The 17,668-nt window shown below is 37.5% G+C and overlaps 1 protein-coding gene across 1 annotated transcript in view; it reads left to right on the forward strand.

Moving 5' to 3' along the window:
* The window catches only part of DISC1 (DISC1 scaffold protein), a 201,882-nt gene that overhangs the window by 45,913 nt on the left and 138,301 nt on the right, over positions 1–17,668 (forward strand). Inside the window, exons 4-5 of the mRNA XM_062573048.1 lie at positions 11,166–11,310; positions 14,612–14,741. Of these exons, the coding sequence (XP_062429032.1) occupies positions 11,166–11,310; positions 14,612–14,741 (275 nt within the window). The remainder of the gene's footprint in view (positions 1–11,165; positions 11,311–14,611; positions 14,742–17,668) is intronic.

A 17,668-nucleotide genomic window follows, 5' to 3' on the forward strand; every position in this document is an offset into this window, starting at 1 on the left:
AAGTTAACTTTATTCTAACCTTTGATCACAGCCTGGAGTGTGCTGGGGAGGAAGAGGGGGTGCTGATCCAGGCCTGTCTAAATCTGGTAGTATATCTGCAAATCCCTCAAATTCAAGAGGAACTCAAATTACTTTCAAGAAAGAAAGTAGACTAAACTGCAAGCTGAGATGGAGAGTGTGCGTCAGGAATATGGCTAAAGGGCAGAGAAATAGAGGAGGGAGAAACTGCAGTAAGGGCCTCTGAGTTGCTGAGGAGAGGGAATTGGGTTGTAAGGCCAGGTTCAAAGGGAAGGGACTTAACTGCTGACTGTTAATAAATGGTGTCTTCTTCTGTGTTTAAATGGTGTAGTGTCTTCTGTTGTAGAGTTCTGATTCCCTGAACTGGTGAAATTACTGGATCTGACCGAATTTAGGAACCTGTGAATTGATCCTGATTTATGGGGAGGCAAAAGAGTCTGAGAACAAATCCCAAATGTTGTAAACTGTTCCCCCTTATTGTTTTATTTCTTAGAATATGATCTCTTCTGGGTGAAGCATAACAGAATAACTTCCAGGAGCTAGAACAGTGATGGATGATGGAAATTGGAGAAGTGTCTAGACTGAACCAAACTAGCATCTTTAACAGATTTTAAACCCTTTTTGGTTTTGCATCTACTTATCCAAAGTGCTGGAAAGGGCATTAAAATTTCACCTTTGAATTAATTTGATATCTGCAGGGCATCAGAGATGAGGAAGGAACAGAAAGGGGAGAACAGGGAAAGAAGAAATTAGTAGATATGTATATTTGAAATATTAAATGTGAGAGTGGGGACCTGGAATGTGATAAAACATTGAGCACTGTTGTGGAAACTCGTGAAGGAAAACATGGGGAACAAAAAAAGATTTTGTTTAACTAAAAGCAGTATTCTGGCATTCCGGTCCTCATCCATAATGAATGGATGTACTGTTTTCAGCTCAGTTACCACAAAGACTTCCTTTATCTGCTTTCTCCCTTTTTGTTTCCAGAGCAAAGCTTTGAGTCTCCCACTGAAGTTTTCAGGGCAATAAGTTTGGGGCTGTTTATGTATTTATAGTTTCTTTTTAGTTCTCTGTGTGCAATATTCATTCTATAAAAAGGAGAGAATGTTTGATGCATTTTTCATCAGTATACCATGCTGCAGAAGGAAGATAATGTTGTGTAATTGCATTTTGGTTTTGGTTATGCTGATCTCTAGCTGGTGAATTAACTGTAACTGCAAGCTTATTTTTTTACATGGAGTAGTCCAGGGGGATGTTGCATGATTTAATATACTTCAAATTATAAAATTTGCGCTACTTTTTTTCAAACTTCCTCTTAAAGCAACTCTACACCTACTAGCTGGTGTTTCTTAGCTTTCAACTTATGCTACTTTGTTGTCTATTTTTATGGCTTTTTTTTTAAATACTAAAAAAAAGAAAACTTTGTAGAAACCTTTATAGAACACTATTTATCTATAATAGTTTTGGACTTCTATTGCAAAAAATGAATTTGTTTCAGACAGTGTCTTTTAGGATGATATTCTCTGTGTGTTCAGGGTAGAAAATAATGAAGAAGCTTGTTCTTTGTCTGACAGCTGGGACACAGAGCTTCAGATCCACAATATGTGCTTGAATAGAAGCTAGAGGAAAAAAAATAAGCCAACATAATCTGCCTGTGCCTTTAGTTATAAAATCTTTGATGTAAAAGCGCAGACATTGTCCATCAGATGTTTTTATTCCTTGTAGAATGTTTAAAACCAGCTTTATAAAAATGACTGATATCACGCAGTATAATGCAATCCACTGTAGAATATTACATTTTTTTCTCTGTTAATCGACTGGCCCATCTTCTAGTTGATCGGTTTCATTTATTAGGAGGCAATGAAGAAAGGTACCTTAGAGAATTTTGGAGCAACGAAAAGGATGAAATGGGATGAGACTGATTCCTTCTCAGTTGAAATTAATATGTTGTTGACAGTTGTTCATGTGTGTGAATTGCACTGATTGGAAACCTTTCCCAAAGTTCTTCCGCACCCATCTGCAATAAAAGAAAGACTTGTTTTGAAAGCCAGTGAGCTTTGTGCTGATTTCTTCTGGCTTCCCTGTTTTGAGTGATCTTTTTGAGAACAGAATTTAATTCAGAATAGAGGTTGTCATTGTGCTGTATATCTGTATGTATCTTTTAATGCAGATTCAATCTGGAATCAGCAGGATGTGCTTTTCTTTATTTCTGTACAATTTCATATGTAGTGACAGTACTATCAGTACTGCTTATAAAGTAGTGTTGGTATAAAATAAAGTGCACCAGCAATCAACTTGTTCCTTTTTTTCTTCTAACGTATCTTTTGACGTTATTGTAAATTATTTTTACTGTTAAGTCATATTGGAATGCAGACATCTCAGTGGTTTCATTGAAAATTTGATGCCTACAACAGAATATGAAAAGCAAACAGTCAACCAGACATTGTTTATTTTGTACTGTGAGTTGATTAAAATGGAATTGATGTCTCCAAAAAATGCCTGATGCATTAAAACCCTTACAGTATTTGAAATAATTTACAGATTCAATAAATCTGAAGATAATGTCTGTGAGATAGACACTGTATAGAATTGTGTCATTATTTTAATGCAGTTATGGTGATGAGTAAGGGGTTGTCACATATTGCAAATTGTTCATTATTTCAGCAACTATTATGTATGTTACAGGTAGTTTTTAAAATTTAATTAAAACAGCATTTAGTAGATTACAGAAGTAGCTAGTTTATATTGCAAAGTAAAATATTCACAAAAAGCTATTACTATTAAAATTGTTGCTATTAAAATACTATTAAAATTAAATGTTTTCAGAAGTATCAGATTAAGAGCAGTGGAGATTAAGTTGCTGGTATTCTGAAAATATTGTATGTCATTTTGACCTATATTGTGCATCTGCTGCTTTGTCTTCTCCATTTATCTTTTGACTGTCATTTGTTTAGATTGTAAGCTTACTGGGGTAGGAATTGCTTTTTTTTTTTTTTTTTTTTTTGGGTGTGCATCTACTGTGATTGAGTTTTGGCCTAGGATTGAGGCTCCACTGTGAGATGATAGTAGCAAATAACAATTACTTTGCTCACAGGATAGTGATGTTACAGGAAATTGCAATGTAAGTTTACCTGGATAGTCCTGATGTGCCTTCAACTCTGCCTAGAAAGAACATCTGGGAGGGTAATGCAGCCTACATGAGCTGTCAGGTGATAATGAGAACGAAACATGGGAAAGCAACATTTTTCTAATGCTGACCAAGTCACTTATGAGAAAAATCACCCACCTGAGTGCCCTGATGCCTCCCACTGGATGCTCACCTCTTGTGGGCTTGCTGGCAGGACCTTTCCACCTTCCTTCTTACTGATCTTCCTGCTGAAACTTGAAGTAACTGTACCTACATCCTCAGGAAACCCACTGAGCCCTATACCTTGTGCCCATAAATTGCCATTCAGTTTAATTAATCTGCCTCTGAGACAGAGGGAGCATGGTACAGATCTCCATGGCAATGTGTTAGTGATGGGGCTGCTGTGGATGCTCTACAAAATAGAGGTGCTGCTCAAAATTAATGCTGCAAGTCTGTGCTAGGCTTGGACTCGTGCCCTTCAGGCAAGAAGTTTCACGTACAGCATAGACTTCTAAGTGCTGAAATGTAAATCGTAGGTAGGAGGCCTCGCATTGTGGTTTGGGGAGGCCTCTCTGAAGCTTCTGAGAATTTCACTTTTTGTTCAAAATCTGAGTGATTACTTTAAAATTCAATGTGAATTAAAGGAGAAAAGTCAGTATCTCCCAGTGTGTCAGGTTTCTTTTTATATGATTTATAACAGCTGAAACATGTCTGTACTTGTGTTTTAAAAGCTTTCAGGTTGCTAACTCTGCTACAGCACCAACAGTCTGTACATTGAAAAATTATGTATGTATTAAAGATGCAGTGATTTTCTGGGTTGTAATTGATGTAGACTGCTGAGGAAAAATGCAGAGCTCGTGGGGAGACACAGAATTTGCTTGCAAGTTCCTTGAGAGAAACTATTCAGACACTGATCTCCATGGCTTTTCTGGTTGGAGTATTTAGAAAAGCAAGTTTCCTTCCTCCCTCGTTTAATGTGTACCAGCCTCTTTCTGAAAGGAAGGAGACTGTAAGCAGCAAATGTCGTATGCAGCAGGGGAAGCTTGTGACATCAAATGTGACCTCAAGTCGTTGCTGTGGTGTTTGGATACTCTGGGCATTGAGTTTTTCTGTCAATTCAGGAGACTTAGACTGAAATAAGGGTTTGGGCAGAAATTTCATGCATGGCTTTGTCATTTAATGCACCTTGTGCTTCAGCTCCCCTTCTCCAAAGAAGAGGTGGTATTTCCTGTCTCCTGAGGATTCGGTGAGGTAAAACCACTGTCGGAAAAGGGTGCTGCCCTCTGTTTATTTCTTTTCAAGCATTGGTTTCAAAGTGTTTTTTAAGTACCTGCTGTCCGCGGTGTTCTTAGGTGCTTCACGATCTGTTAGCGAGGCCCGTGGAGCTCAGGGGATAATCAGTGGCACAGTCCGTGTTCTTCTTCAGCGTTGGATAAAGGAGCAGAAATGCCCTTAGTCACGAGAAAGGAGGACTTGTGTTCCTGAGTTATAATACCTAGAGATTGGAAAGGATGCATCCCTTAGCTACTAGAGGGTCCTCAAACGCTTCGTTCTTTGTCTGTCTGCAGTGGACAGAGTGAGCATAGACCAGGAGTGAAATGGAAAGTGAGGAAACTGCTCTCCAGAGTCATCAAATGATGCGGTTGTTGCAACTTTTGTAAACTTCTTTATGCTAACGTTCTTCTAATCCAACCTTTAAAGTTTTATTTCTAGAAGTTTTCTAGTTTTTAAGTTTATTTCTAGAAGATGGTCTGAGAACTCCATTTCCATCTACCTCTTGGCTGTGATCAAGGTTTAGGTCTGGAATATTTGAATCAGTATAGACATGACTTTGTTGGCAGTTTATATGAAATGTCAAAGGCCTAAAGCTTTCTTCTTGATTCTGCTAAGATTTATTCTGTCATCACATTCAATTTACTATTCTCTTACACTCTTCAGATTACTATTCTTTTAACTTTAGAAAGGATCAGAATGAGAGGCAAACACCCATCTAGCATCTTAATAGGGTGAAGTGGGAACTGGAATAATTTATTGCCTGAAGCAAGAATACCAAACAACGATGAGAAGTATGCACAAAACAAAGAATTACGGAAGGTGGTTAGCACTTTATAAAGGTTTTGACTCTTTGGGTTTCAGGTGAATTCTGGAGCAGGTGCTTCAGGCTCCAAAGGATGTTTGAAAGCCAGGATTTGCGTTTACTCAGCTGTTCTTCATGGTAGTCTTCAGAATTGAGCAGCAGGTGACTGGAGTACTGAATTTCAGAAACTTGCTGTTTTGGTTGGAAGGGGCAATTTGAGTGGTGGGTAAACAGGATGTTCTCATTTGCATTGTGCTCTAGCAGCCATTGTCTGCCTTTTGTCATCCGAACACAAAACTGGAGGAGCGTTTGGCTGTGGCAGCAAAGGGATATAGCCTTGTCTGGTAAACCACAGCCTCTGTTTTCTGTCCTCTCCAGGAGCTGCTTTTTTCACTGACTGCTAGTGTATTCCAGGGACCCCAGCCCAAATAGCTTTTTAGTTTAAACTTAAAAAGTTTGAACTCTCACTTATTGATAAAGAACAGAGATAAATAACCGTAAATATATGTAGTATCTAGCAAATAAGGTTCTACCCTAACTGTGGTGATCTTAAATGTTTTTAAATGATGATAAGTATTTCTCATAAAATAAAATTGCTCTTCATGGGAACTGAAATTATGTAGAAAGCAGAGAGGTAGCGAGATGTTCTTGTGTGGTCAATTAAAAATTATGAAAATTGCTTCCTTTGCTCAAAGCTATTGCAAAACATGATCCTAAGAGACAAAGATTTTTTTCAACTGCTGTCTGTTTAATTGAGAACAGTAGTTAGTCAGCATCTTCCATGTCCATACCCAGGGTTAGCTTTAAAATTGAAAGGAGTGTTTGAAGTACACAAGACAGTAACTGAATGGGATGAAGGGTAATTTGAAGATTGTCTTTTGCTGTTTGCACAGAAGTAGTGAGCTTCAGCTGAGGTATCTGTAGGAGTGCTGCAGCGATAAAAGTCAGTAACAGAGCATAGTGAAATAAGAGACTGGTAAGGAGAATTATGCCTTATTTCAAAACACTTCTCCATTATACAGTACATATTGAATACATCAAAATTCTTTTGTTTAAGAAACAGCAAACAAATGCCATATATGTCTATCATGTTACTTCATCAAATGGAGAAGTTACTTTTTCATGTAAACTGTATTTTAAATGACACTTTGAGGTGAAGTATGGTGTAGAGAACAAAGTAGAGAACCTTTGTTTGTGATACATATTTTTAAGTGTGTGTGGTTTCCTTCAGTATCTCAAATCACCAGTGAGCTCTGGGTTTCTCTGAAGGTCTTGTCTGTGTTGGAGTAACACTCTTAAAAGACTAAAATGAAGGTGAAATAAAGTGATGTCTTTAAGTCTGATGACTTATAGCAAAGGCCTCCTGTGACTACTTCTTGGCTAAGAAATTCTAGAAAGTATGGTGGATAAGGATCTCAGGAGAACATGTTCTTGTTGGGATCTCCACAAGAACACGTATTCAGTTATCTTGTTGACCTCAACCTTAAAAATTGTGTCTAAGCTATTCCTGACAAATGTTTGCCTGACCTGAAACTCCCCACTGATGGAGATTCCCTGGCTCTCCCAAGCAGTTAGTTTTAGCACTTTACCATCTGTAATATTTTTCATGATCTCCTTTGCTGTAACTCAGGTCTGTTACTGAAGACTCAAGTTGTCCTTGGACATGAAAAGTGTTTTGTTACTCTTTGCAGCTTCCTAATATGTACTAGTATTAAAAGTTATTCCCCTCAGTGTTCGTCTCCACTAGATTAAGGAATTTTGCTTATTGCATCCTTTCTCATATGTCATATTTGCTAGGCTTATGATCATTTCCATTACTTCTGCTTGGTCCAGGTCTCTCTCTCTCTCTCTTGAACTGCATCATGGAAAACTGGATTGAGATGAGCCTTATTTGCATGGTCCCTGTTCAGCAGCTGGTGCTCTGAGGTGCCTTTATTTCTCCAAGCACTAAATGCATCAGCAAGGTCAAATAGGGGAGTTTCTCTTCTGGGAGAAGAGCCTAAAAACCTGAGTGCTCCAGTGTTCAACTTGGGGGTGGTCTTTGAACTTTACCCCTAATGACAATGCTGAACGGATAAACGATCATTTACTTTTGAGAGGTGACAAGTGGATATGGCTAGCAGTGAAGCTTATAAAATGCCATTGGAACAAATTATTTAGAAATGCCTGTTAGTAGAAACTAATTGATTTCTGTGTAGACAGAAATATATAAAGCAGGATGCAGCCAAGAGTTAGAGAGAGAGAGGAAGAGAGAGAGAGAGAGAGAGAGAGAGAGAATAAATTGGTATGTGGATTCACTCTTCTGTTTTCTATCCCAAAATAGCCTCAGTTTCTAGGCCTAGGATGCTTAAGCATAGAATTATGAAACAGCTGGACACAGAGTTAGCATCATTATGTTGAAGAAAGAATTCAAGTGTCATAAGGTGGATTTTATTGGTCTAATGCTTCTTCAGTGCAAGTCTTCCAGCTACTTGCATTGGGTATGGAGGAGAAGACCAGTGTGCCTTCTAATGGAACAGCTGTTTTTTATAGTGCAGAATACCTGTGTAAACCTGGATTGTTAACGCCTCATTTTTCAGTCACAGGAGTTCCTCTGAATCCTGTCACATGAATCTCAGAGTAGACCTGTATTTTCTTGCACTATATTAGCTCAAATATAAGCCCTTTTCTCCCCAAGCCATTGTTTGTAGTTTACTTCACAGTTTGGACTTAATCTTCCTTGCAGACTGTTATTTTGGTGACGCTCTATTATAAGTGAGTACTTGGGAGGATTTACAACAGTAATTCCTGCTGTTGTGCCCCCTGGAAAGGGGAAAGCCTGTCCTCCCATGTGTCCAACCTCTGTTTGAACAGCTCTAGAGGGACACCACAGCTCCAGCGCAGGTAGCACAAGGAGCCCAACAGGGAGAGGTTTGACTAAAGGGAGGTATTCCTATGTGTTGTGGCCTTCTGAGGTCATTGGTCACAGTCAGTCCTTCCTTTTCTGTTTTGTAATAGTGTTTTTTTTTTTTGATGACTGTGTTTGAAATTCGACATAAAGTGTAAATGCTATTTTTTTTTTCTTTCCAAAGTACTGGCTTGGGAGTCTCATCTGTACCTCCACATCTTGTGGAGTTACTGACGAATAGGGATTTAAGAGATGTCCTAAAAAGGAAATCCTGCCTACTTTTTGTTGTCCAAGATCATCCGGCATTTCTTTCCAGAGTTGGCTACTAAGTGTATATACAGTGCATTTACACACATTCAGAGAGGTTCTGGCTATATATTGCTTCTGACCTGAAGCCAACAGTTCTATAAGATGCTGCTCTGTGTAGACTTTCTGATTTGAGTTGGTTCTTGGGGATTTCCTTACTGCCCTCTTTTGCTTGTAAAAGATGGCTCATATATCCTTGCCCAAAATTCCTTTCCCCTGCTGATGATAACCATTGTCCACTGTTGTCTGCTGTCACTTGTCTGCCACATCTGCTGTGACAGAGAGCCCTAGGTAAAGAAAATTAACTCACGACTTTTCTACAAGAGTCAGGAGATGCTGTTGTCTTAATTTCAGATTCATATCATGTGATAGGGGCCATGGCATACAGAATGTTTTTGTGTCAGAATCCATGTATAGCACCTTGCCTTCCTTTGGGCCTTGTTCAGATCTCAGTTCTATTTTTCTTTTGCCTACCTACATCTCCACTAATGTCAAAGGAACAAGATACTACACTTTTCTTGCCTTTGGCAGCGGCAGAAATCCTACTTACTAAACCATAGCTGAGGTATGCAGGAATTGGTGGGTGGCAATTCCCTCATGTTTTTGCTGTCAACGTTCATGATTAGGATCAAGAATAACTCATGTTTGAACAATCTAATAGTCTAATGGCAGAATGGTCCAAGACAATTTTTTTTTTCTGCAAGTCTGTCGCAGTGTATCCTCTTGATGGGGTGCATGTGGGGTTTTTGTTAAATACTTATGTCCAAAAGACTATGCATACATATACCTTGTGCTCACTAGTAAGGCAATAAATGCCAGGAATGATTGCATCCCTCCTTCAGTCCCCACTTACTGTCAAATTCTTTGTAAATTCTGAACATTATTTTTTTCCCACCATCTTCACATCCGATGTGTTACAGTAATTTGTTGTACGGTTTCTTTTGTTCTTTGTTTCTTTGTCACACAAAATTATTCAACTGTGGTCTCCAGGACGAACCACCATGAATGTGGTTCACCGGCACAGTGAAAATGTATTTCTGAACTAGTTCTTCTAGTTCTTAAGTTCTTCTTAGTTTCTTCAGAATCAGTTCTGCTTTCCTCCATCTGCCATTTAGTCTGACAGTTAAGTATGATGCTCAATGCTGAACAGAGCCCAGGGCAGCAACTTTAAGGCTAGCTGAAGTATTGAAGAGGACAGATTGGAGCTGCCAGCAAAAGTACGCTGCTGCAATAATCCACATCCAGACTGTAAGACACAAACACAGCTGCGGCTATCAGGGGAGAGATCTCGTGTGCTCAGGGTTGTATTAATACTGCAGTGGATGGAGTGGACTTAATCAGTGCCAATTCTACTAAAGAAAATGTATTTCTGCTTTGTGCAAACTGTACATATGCAGGTGTGTATACAAATGTTGTTGGGGCAGAGCCTGTTCCTAGCAGTAAGTTTTATGGTGCTGATTTCGGTGAGAGCTTTCTGGCTGCATTTTATGACAAAAGATAAGAAATAACAACGTCAGTTTAATTAGACTGAACAGTCTGCTGGCCTAGGGAGAAGATCCATCCCTTAATGTTCAGGCAGTCTCGTTATTACATGCTAGTTATCTTTATTCCATCTCATCTGCACAGAAGCAGAAGAAGGATCAGTACTAATCATAAATTATTGTAAAAATGAATCATTTCACTAAAACCAGCAAAGGTAAACAACCCCTCTTTTGAGGATAAAGAAATAAAATAGGCAGTAAAGAGCACAAATCGATCTTACTTGGATAGTAACGTATTGTATTGAAAATGTTAGAAGAGAAAGAATGCTAATCACAAAATTGTAGAGAGCAATGTCACAAAAAAAGTACCAAATCATAAAGGTTTTTCCATTTGCGGACTAGCTCAAAACTCTCAATTTGACTAATGTACATATCAAAGGTGTGCTGACTTGGATCAACAAGGCTTGTTATCTATCATGTGTATGATTCTGCTAATATACTTGCACTGTAGGAGCAGAGATTAAACATTCCAGAAATAATCTTCTGTACTTGGAACTATATTCAGTTGTTTTATATGTAGGGAAAGGAGACAAAGTAAGGACTAATTTATATAGAGAAGCATGCTTGGGCAGCTGTGGTAGAATCAAAACACTCTTTTGGAACTACAGTTATTTTTCCTTGAAGTTGAAAGTAAATCCTTTTGCTGGATGACATAGTTCAGGAGAGCCTAGAGTGAGACAGTTGCGAGAATTCCTGTAAATGCATGTGCGTTTTCTGCTGAAATGTATTGGTAGATATCATAGCTGGTTCTGTAGTTCTTTACCTAATAACAGTACTGTTTTTAAAAGGTTGGTTTTAGACGTGTCACTGCCATCTACGACTCATTTAAACCTGGAGCAGTGAAGAGTAGGAAATTTCTTAAAATTCAATTCAAAGCTGTTACTCTAGGAAAAGAGCGTGAATGATAAGTGCGAGCAAAATCTTTGGAGCTTTACCAAATTAAAACTCTGTGAAACTGGTGGGAAGCCTGCAAGAATAAAGTAGTATATAGCACTCTGGATATCTGGTGTTGTCCATTGTAGCCTTAGTAATTTCAACCTAGAGGAAAACAGACTGAAATATTTTATGAAAAGGGAAGGCACTATCTGCGGGGTGGATTTTACTTTTTATTGATCAGTCTTTTTTCTTCTTTAGGTGAAACAGATTTTTTTTTTTTTTTTTTGGTCACTGTTAAGTAACAAAATTACTTTTTTGTAATTTAATATCTAGCTGATAAATTTAGACGAAAACTGGAAGAGCTGGAGAAAGAGAATTCTTTAAAATTTCAGCTTCCTTCAAGACATCCTTCAATAAGCAGTTTTTTGGACAGATTTGTTACCCAAGTTCAAGCAGCATTGCACTGGGCCAGAGATCGGTAAGTTTGTTAGATTCCTTATTTTGTAAAATGACACTTCTGTTTTTCTTGAAATGTTGAATGCAATTTATGAAATATTTAATACAGAATTTTAATGACTTTCTAGCATATTGATGTCCCATCTTTGTTTTTTTTCCCTACAACCCTTCCCTTCCAGGGTTGCCCTAAAAAAGACTAGTTGTGATAAACTAGCAAATTAAATGCAACTTTTCTCACTGATGTTGAATGAAAATGGGATTGAATCCTGACACAACAATTCAAATATACAACAGCAAGGCAACCTGAGCAATGGTTCCCCATGGAGTTAATTCTGATGCTCGTTTTCAGGCAATGGATGGGCATTTAAATATTAAATAAAAATAGGTTCTTCTTTGAGATGCATAGATCTTTGGGAGCCTCCTTTTATACATCATTAGTTAAGTGACAGCAATGTGCTCAGCACTGTAAAATGTCACAAAAATAGTCTCATTGTTTCCTTGGAGGGATAACAACTGCAAAGATGGAGGGAATGTAAGAGGCATTGGATGACCCAAGGGAGGTAGTTAGCTTGGGAAGAAAGAATCATCTGTATTTGTGGGTCTGTCTTCAGCTATGCTTCTGATTCAATTTGTTAAAACTAATAGGGTTCTACATAAGTATTGGAAGTTCTCTAATGCTAAAGCACAAATAAAAAAAAAATCCTTTTATTTTCTGGCATCTAGCATTTATAAAGTCTACAGTGTGCTAGTCAGTAAATTTGAGTGTAATTTTTGATGCGTGTGAGAAGTAGATAAAATCAGTAGAGATAATTTTATTGATTTTATTGAGAAGGTATTGATTTTTTTTTTTTTTTTTTTTTTGGTAAGCCTTTTTTCAAGCCTCTGTTTACAGTACTTAGCAATGAGACATTTAAAACTGACTGCACTCCTTCAAAACTATTTCCTTCTACCTTCTGAACCCCTAAGAATCTGTTTTATGATTCCAGAAAGCTTAGGATACAATGTTCTGTTCTTGACGTTAAGACACATTTCCCCTATGCATCAATTTGTAATAAAGTTTTTGGCTTTAGAGGTAGTTTTCTTTTTTTTTTTTCAGTATCATAGAAGTTGATTTGCTAAGCACCTTTAAAATATGCAGCCTGCTTAAAATATTTATTTATTTATATAATATATACATTCATGAAACTGTTCCCATTCCTCTGATCATTGTATCTATTTTCTTCGCACAGGTTTAAGAGCAGTGCTGTTCTTCAGGGTCAGATGATTATCTTCTTACTCTTCACCTTTCTGCCTTGCCTGCACTCCTCTCTTTGAGCTAGACTTTGACTGTTGTTATTTGTCATCCCTTCTTTTTCTCATTAGAGAAATGTCATTAGAGCCTACCGTGCTTGACACCACTTTGTCTGCAGCCGGACCTTTTTGCTGATGGAGTGAGCATACCCTTTCTCTTTGATGGACGTGTTTAAAATGTTTCTGTTTCAGCGGTATTTGCAAGCAGGACAGAACAGAAAGCAGGGCTAGCTTTTCGTGGAGAATTTGTAGGTTTCTGTCTCTGCTTTCATTCTGAATCAGAACAAACCAAGATATCCAAGATCTTTTTTTTTTTTTTTTTTTTTTTTTCCTGGAAAATGAAAAGGATGAGTCAGACCTTCCCCAGAAGGCTAGAACATTGCAATTTTGCTGAAGTCAGGCCAGTCTGTCCTCCTTAACCCTGAAGAACTTTTTCAAAGAAAAGCCTCTTTGGTGGGTTGTTTAATACACATGACTCAAATTCTTGTCCTGCTTTTGTTTTGTGCTATTAAATTATGAGACAAGACATTTTAGGTGGACACTTTAACTGTTAGCATGAGATATTATGGGCAGCCGATACAAGCTAGGTTTAGTGTAGGCACATGGGTTTGGTGAGATCGGAGAGATCCCGTTTCTGTTTCCTTACTGCCAAGTAGTTAAGAGGTACTCTTGATTGTGAAGGAGCTTCTGGGAATAACCTTTGTTTATCATGGAACAACCTTCAATTTTTCATCAGCCAGTCAGAAACTTCTATTATACATAACTCCCCTAAAGGTGCAGCTCTTACTAACGCAGGAACGCTTCAGAGCCGCTGGAAATTGCGGTTGGTTGGAGTCGTAATGATCTGTAATCACTGTAGGGCGCATGCACAGTGATGGCCTGGCATCCCACACACAGATCGTTCTTTGTTTGATTTTGTTATTGCAGAAATACTGATACGTCGTTATTACATCCATTTTGTTTAAGTGTTAATGTCATTTATGTTAGAAAGTAGATTTTTTGGTTTTTGTTCTTTTTTTTAGTGGGCTCTCCAGTCCATAGGGAGGAAGTAAAATGTGCACATGTCCTGCAGAAAAGGCATGACTCTCTTGTTCTATGCACTTGATAAACATCTGTGCATGGAGATCATAATTGTGTGATTAGTCATGTTAAAAAGAGAGTTGTGATGCATGTTCTGTGTGTAGCATGAATGTGTTTGCTTTGCAAGATTGTAATGGGAAACCAGGCTTCAAAAATATTCTTCATTTGAGAGGAACTTTTTTTAAAATAAAAAATTGAAATACATCTTTACCCTTTATGTGGAAATACATGCATGTGCCTGGAGATATGGATACAGAAATGCAATTATCTGTGCAATTGCATGTTCCCTTATGCAGAAACGTGCATGAGAAAATAGATTTGCATTATTTGCAGGTCCATTTTGAAAAGTAGATTAGAAACTTGACATTTAATGCAATGGACTGATTACCTTGGGATCCAATCATGAAAAGATTCACAGCTGAGGGCTGTACCGACCACTGTGAGATTTGATTTTTGAAAGAATTCACTGTGCAAAAGTGAAGTAAAGTTTGGCATCATGAAGCAAACACTCCAGATGATCTCTAGTGTGAGCTCAAAAAACTGACAGAAGCTGCAAAAAAACTTGGCTTTGGCAAGTTTCTAAACTTCTGTCTAAAAAAGAATTTTCTCTATATTGATAGAAATTACACTCCTTAGTTTTGCCTCTTTCAAGGTAGTGATAGATAAATTTCTGAAAAATGAAGTAGCTGGGGGAAGCCTGAAGCTATACAAGTTTTCCTTTTTCTTTCTTGAGCATGTTGTAAAAACAGTGTAAATGTTTGATATAATAAAGGAAGATATGCCAAGGAAAATCTCTTGTTCTCTAACTGTGTATCTGTTTAAGATGTGATCATTACTCTGTTGATGAACTGTTATGACTCTGAACATAGTACGTAGCGTTCTTTTCTCTTTAATTTTTGAGAAGTAGGCACCCAGTAATAACACTAATTTTTAGTTTTTGTCATTTTTCAAAGGGTTAGAAATGAAGAAACTCAGCTCTGGCAAGAAAATGAACATAAACTTCTGAGATCTACCTACCAAGAGAGGATTCAGGTTTCGGCCACAAAACGAAACCAACTTTTTCAAGAAAAGAAATGGTTACAGGTAACAGGACTGCAAAGTTGTTTATAAGAACCAGTGCTGCATGGGGAAAAGCTTGTAAGCTGTCAGACAGAATTAAATAAACTTATTGTAATAGTGATTTTGCTTCTGTGTAGCAATTAGAGGCTTGGCTGTAGTCCAGCTGATAATCTAAGTGATGATTGGAGATGGCAGCCGCAGGAGTTGTCTTAATCTCGTTACAGAAAAGCAGAACTGGAAGGCTCTGTAGATTGTGTGTATGTTTTTACTTTCCTCGTTAGGTTTTTAAGTGTGCTCTTTCTGTTCTAATTTGCTATTTTTTTTTTAAATTTCACTGATCTTCAGAAGTTTTTATCTGATGATAAAAAGTGTTTTGAAGGAAGCAATCTTCTATCCAGTTCTAAATAGATTTGATTATCAATATGGGATTTACCAGCTTCTGTTCATGAAATTTGGTCTTTACCTTTTATGAGGATGCAGCAGTCATCATGGAAAAGTCAGCATTTGCCAGCAGTAACTTTACACTGACACATGATGTCACAGCGTGGTTGATTGGCAAATGTAATGTTTTTAAGATGGCTTCTGTCCAAATTAAAATCCGCAAGTTTTTTTTAAGCATAATTTAACTCTTTCTTTTCACCATCCTTCAAAAATCTTCATTTATTTTCTAGTACAAGTCTTACCTCTTCCTCGGTGATCACACTTGGCCTTAGTGATCGCACTTGGCAATGTGACATCTTAGAGAGCTAGTGATAAGTCTGATTTTCTTTATTCCTGCTGTCTTTTCTTGAAATCTCATTATTTTTATACTTTTCTTTCTTTAGTGGATCTGCCAGTAGAGTGGGCTGTGTGTGTAAACGTACCTGCATACATGTATATAAAGAAAGAAAGAAACGGAGAAGAACATCTTAAATGATGGATTTAAAGTTTTTACTTAAATTAAGAAATGTCTTTCCATCCTATTCATCACCTTTGCATTGTCTGGATTTATTTCATCAGTGTATAAGAGCAGACATTGTCTAGTTTAACCTTATTATCAAGTATTTCTGGTGATCTAGACATTCAGGCAACTATGTTAAGTTATTCCAGTGAAAACTGCTGTACTTAGTCCTGTGCCAGCTAATTTTTCTGTACTTAATCTAAGTGAATTTTTATTTCTGAATTGTGATATGGGAGACAACTCATCCACACCATTGTACATGAATGCCATATATGAGCATGGCATGATCAAAATGACCATGAACTCTAGATTCTGGAGAAGGCTGATTTGTGGTGGACTCCCAACAAGCCGTAAGGATTGCTTCTGCTCAAAATCTCATGTGATTGGAAAAGATTTTTTTTCTCCCTTGCTTTCCCTTTCTTCCTCACAGTTCCCTTCTCTCCTCTCAGTTCTGTATTTGCCCTCACTGACTGAAGAAAGCCTGTGACAATACCTAAAATTTGCATGTTAGTGTTTCTGCTGCAGTCTCTGCTTAGTGGACAGTACTAGCCCATTGCTGAAGTTAGCGGTTTACAAATAGTAGTGATTAGCTGTCATGTTAAAATTTTCAATTTAAATTCAAATTCACATAGTAAAACTCCAGCTTACAGTTAGTGAGCCAAATATCATCTATTGCTCCATGCTGAGACTTTAAGTCCTTTTTATCTGTCTCTGGAGCCTGACAGAGAGTACATTAGAGGCTTCTTGCCATTTCTGGAAAAGAATGAGAGAATTCCAGTTTATTGGCTAAAATTTCCATTCCCCAAAGAATGCATGTGAAGTATTCTCAAGCAGAGTAGCTTTTTCTTTGTGCATAGAAGTTCTGTGCTTCTGGTATCTACTTATGTTGTAAAAACATTTCATACTGAAAAGTGTGTTGTAAAATCAAAGTCTGTTCATCTTCCTTTCTGTTCCCATGCAGGCTGCTTATTGCAGTGATTAGAACATTTTCAAAGAATATGAAGGTCTTTGTATTAAGTAGGGCCTATTAAGATCTTGGCAGTATTCCCAAACCAGCAGTACAGGGACAGAATTGTCCTTTGTGCACACTAAAAGCCTGATTTGAGATTTAAAGAAACAAAACTGATGTTTTTGGCCTGCTGACCTTTATCTCCTTGACAAATGCCTGTGGACTGAAACATGGGCCACTCTGTTCTCCTGTAGCTCAATCTAAAAGAAAAAAAAGGAAGAAAATAATTGATGCATCTAGTTCACAGCACTAATATAAGTTGAATTCTTTGAGCCAGGGCTCAAAGGTGCAAGGACTGTTTCTTCTTGTTTTAAGTAATACTAGTGGAGAGTTGGGAAGCTTGTGACAATGTTGCAAACCTGCAAATACTTTTATTTAAAAGTGAGCATTAGTTAAGTAAAATCCATTTAACTTTTTTTTTTTAATGTTTTAAATATAATTTAAGGTTTCAAAGTGAAGCACTCACAAAGCAAAGGAAGCTATCTGTGCATAGCATGTGTGTGTTATGACAATCTTTAATTATATGATATATTATAGATACCTTTTTTCCCCCTGGATCCATGTCTCATGCATTGCTGAAGATGCAAAGTGCTTATTTGGATACCAAAATACCGTTTTATCTTTGTTATTCAGTATTCAGCCACAGAACCTTTTCTCAGTATGCCACGTTAACCCCTTTTTTGTATACAGATTTATACGTTTGCTAATGGGCTCTCTTTATAACATTAATCAACATAGCATCTGAGTGATTCAAAACCACTAAATTTTTTCTCTGCAACATTGCTTGGGGTAAAGGGATATTTTTATTGCTATTTTACAGATGAAGAATTAATTTTTGTCAAAAACCACATGATAATGTTCATTTTGAAATACCTAATTATTTACCTCATTTTTTTCTCCTCTTTTACTGGACTGAATATGGTCAGAAGGCAGAATTATGGTCGGAGTAGATAGCACTTTAGAAATCTCTCTTGTTGGTTATATAGAAAATGGTGAACATTC

Source organism: Rhea pennata, chromosome 3, assembly GCF_028389875.1.
Source record: "Rhea pennata isolate bPtePen1 chromosome 3, bPtePen1.pri, whole genome shotgun sequence".
Classification (NCBI taxonomy): Eukaryota; Metazoa; Chordata; class Aves; order Rheiformes; family Rheidae; genus Rhea; species Rhea pennata.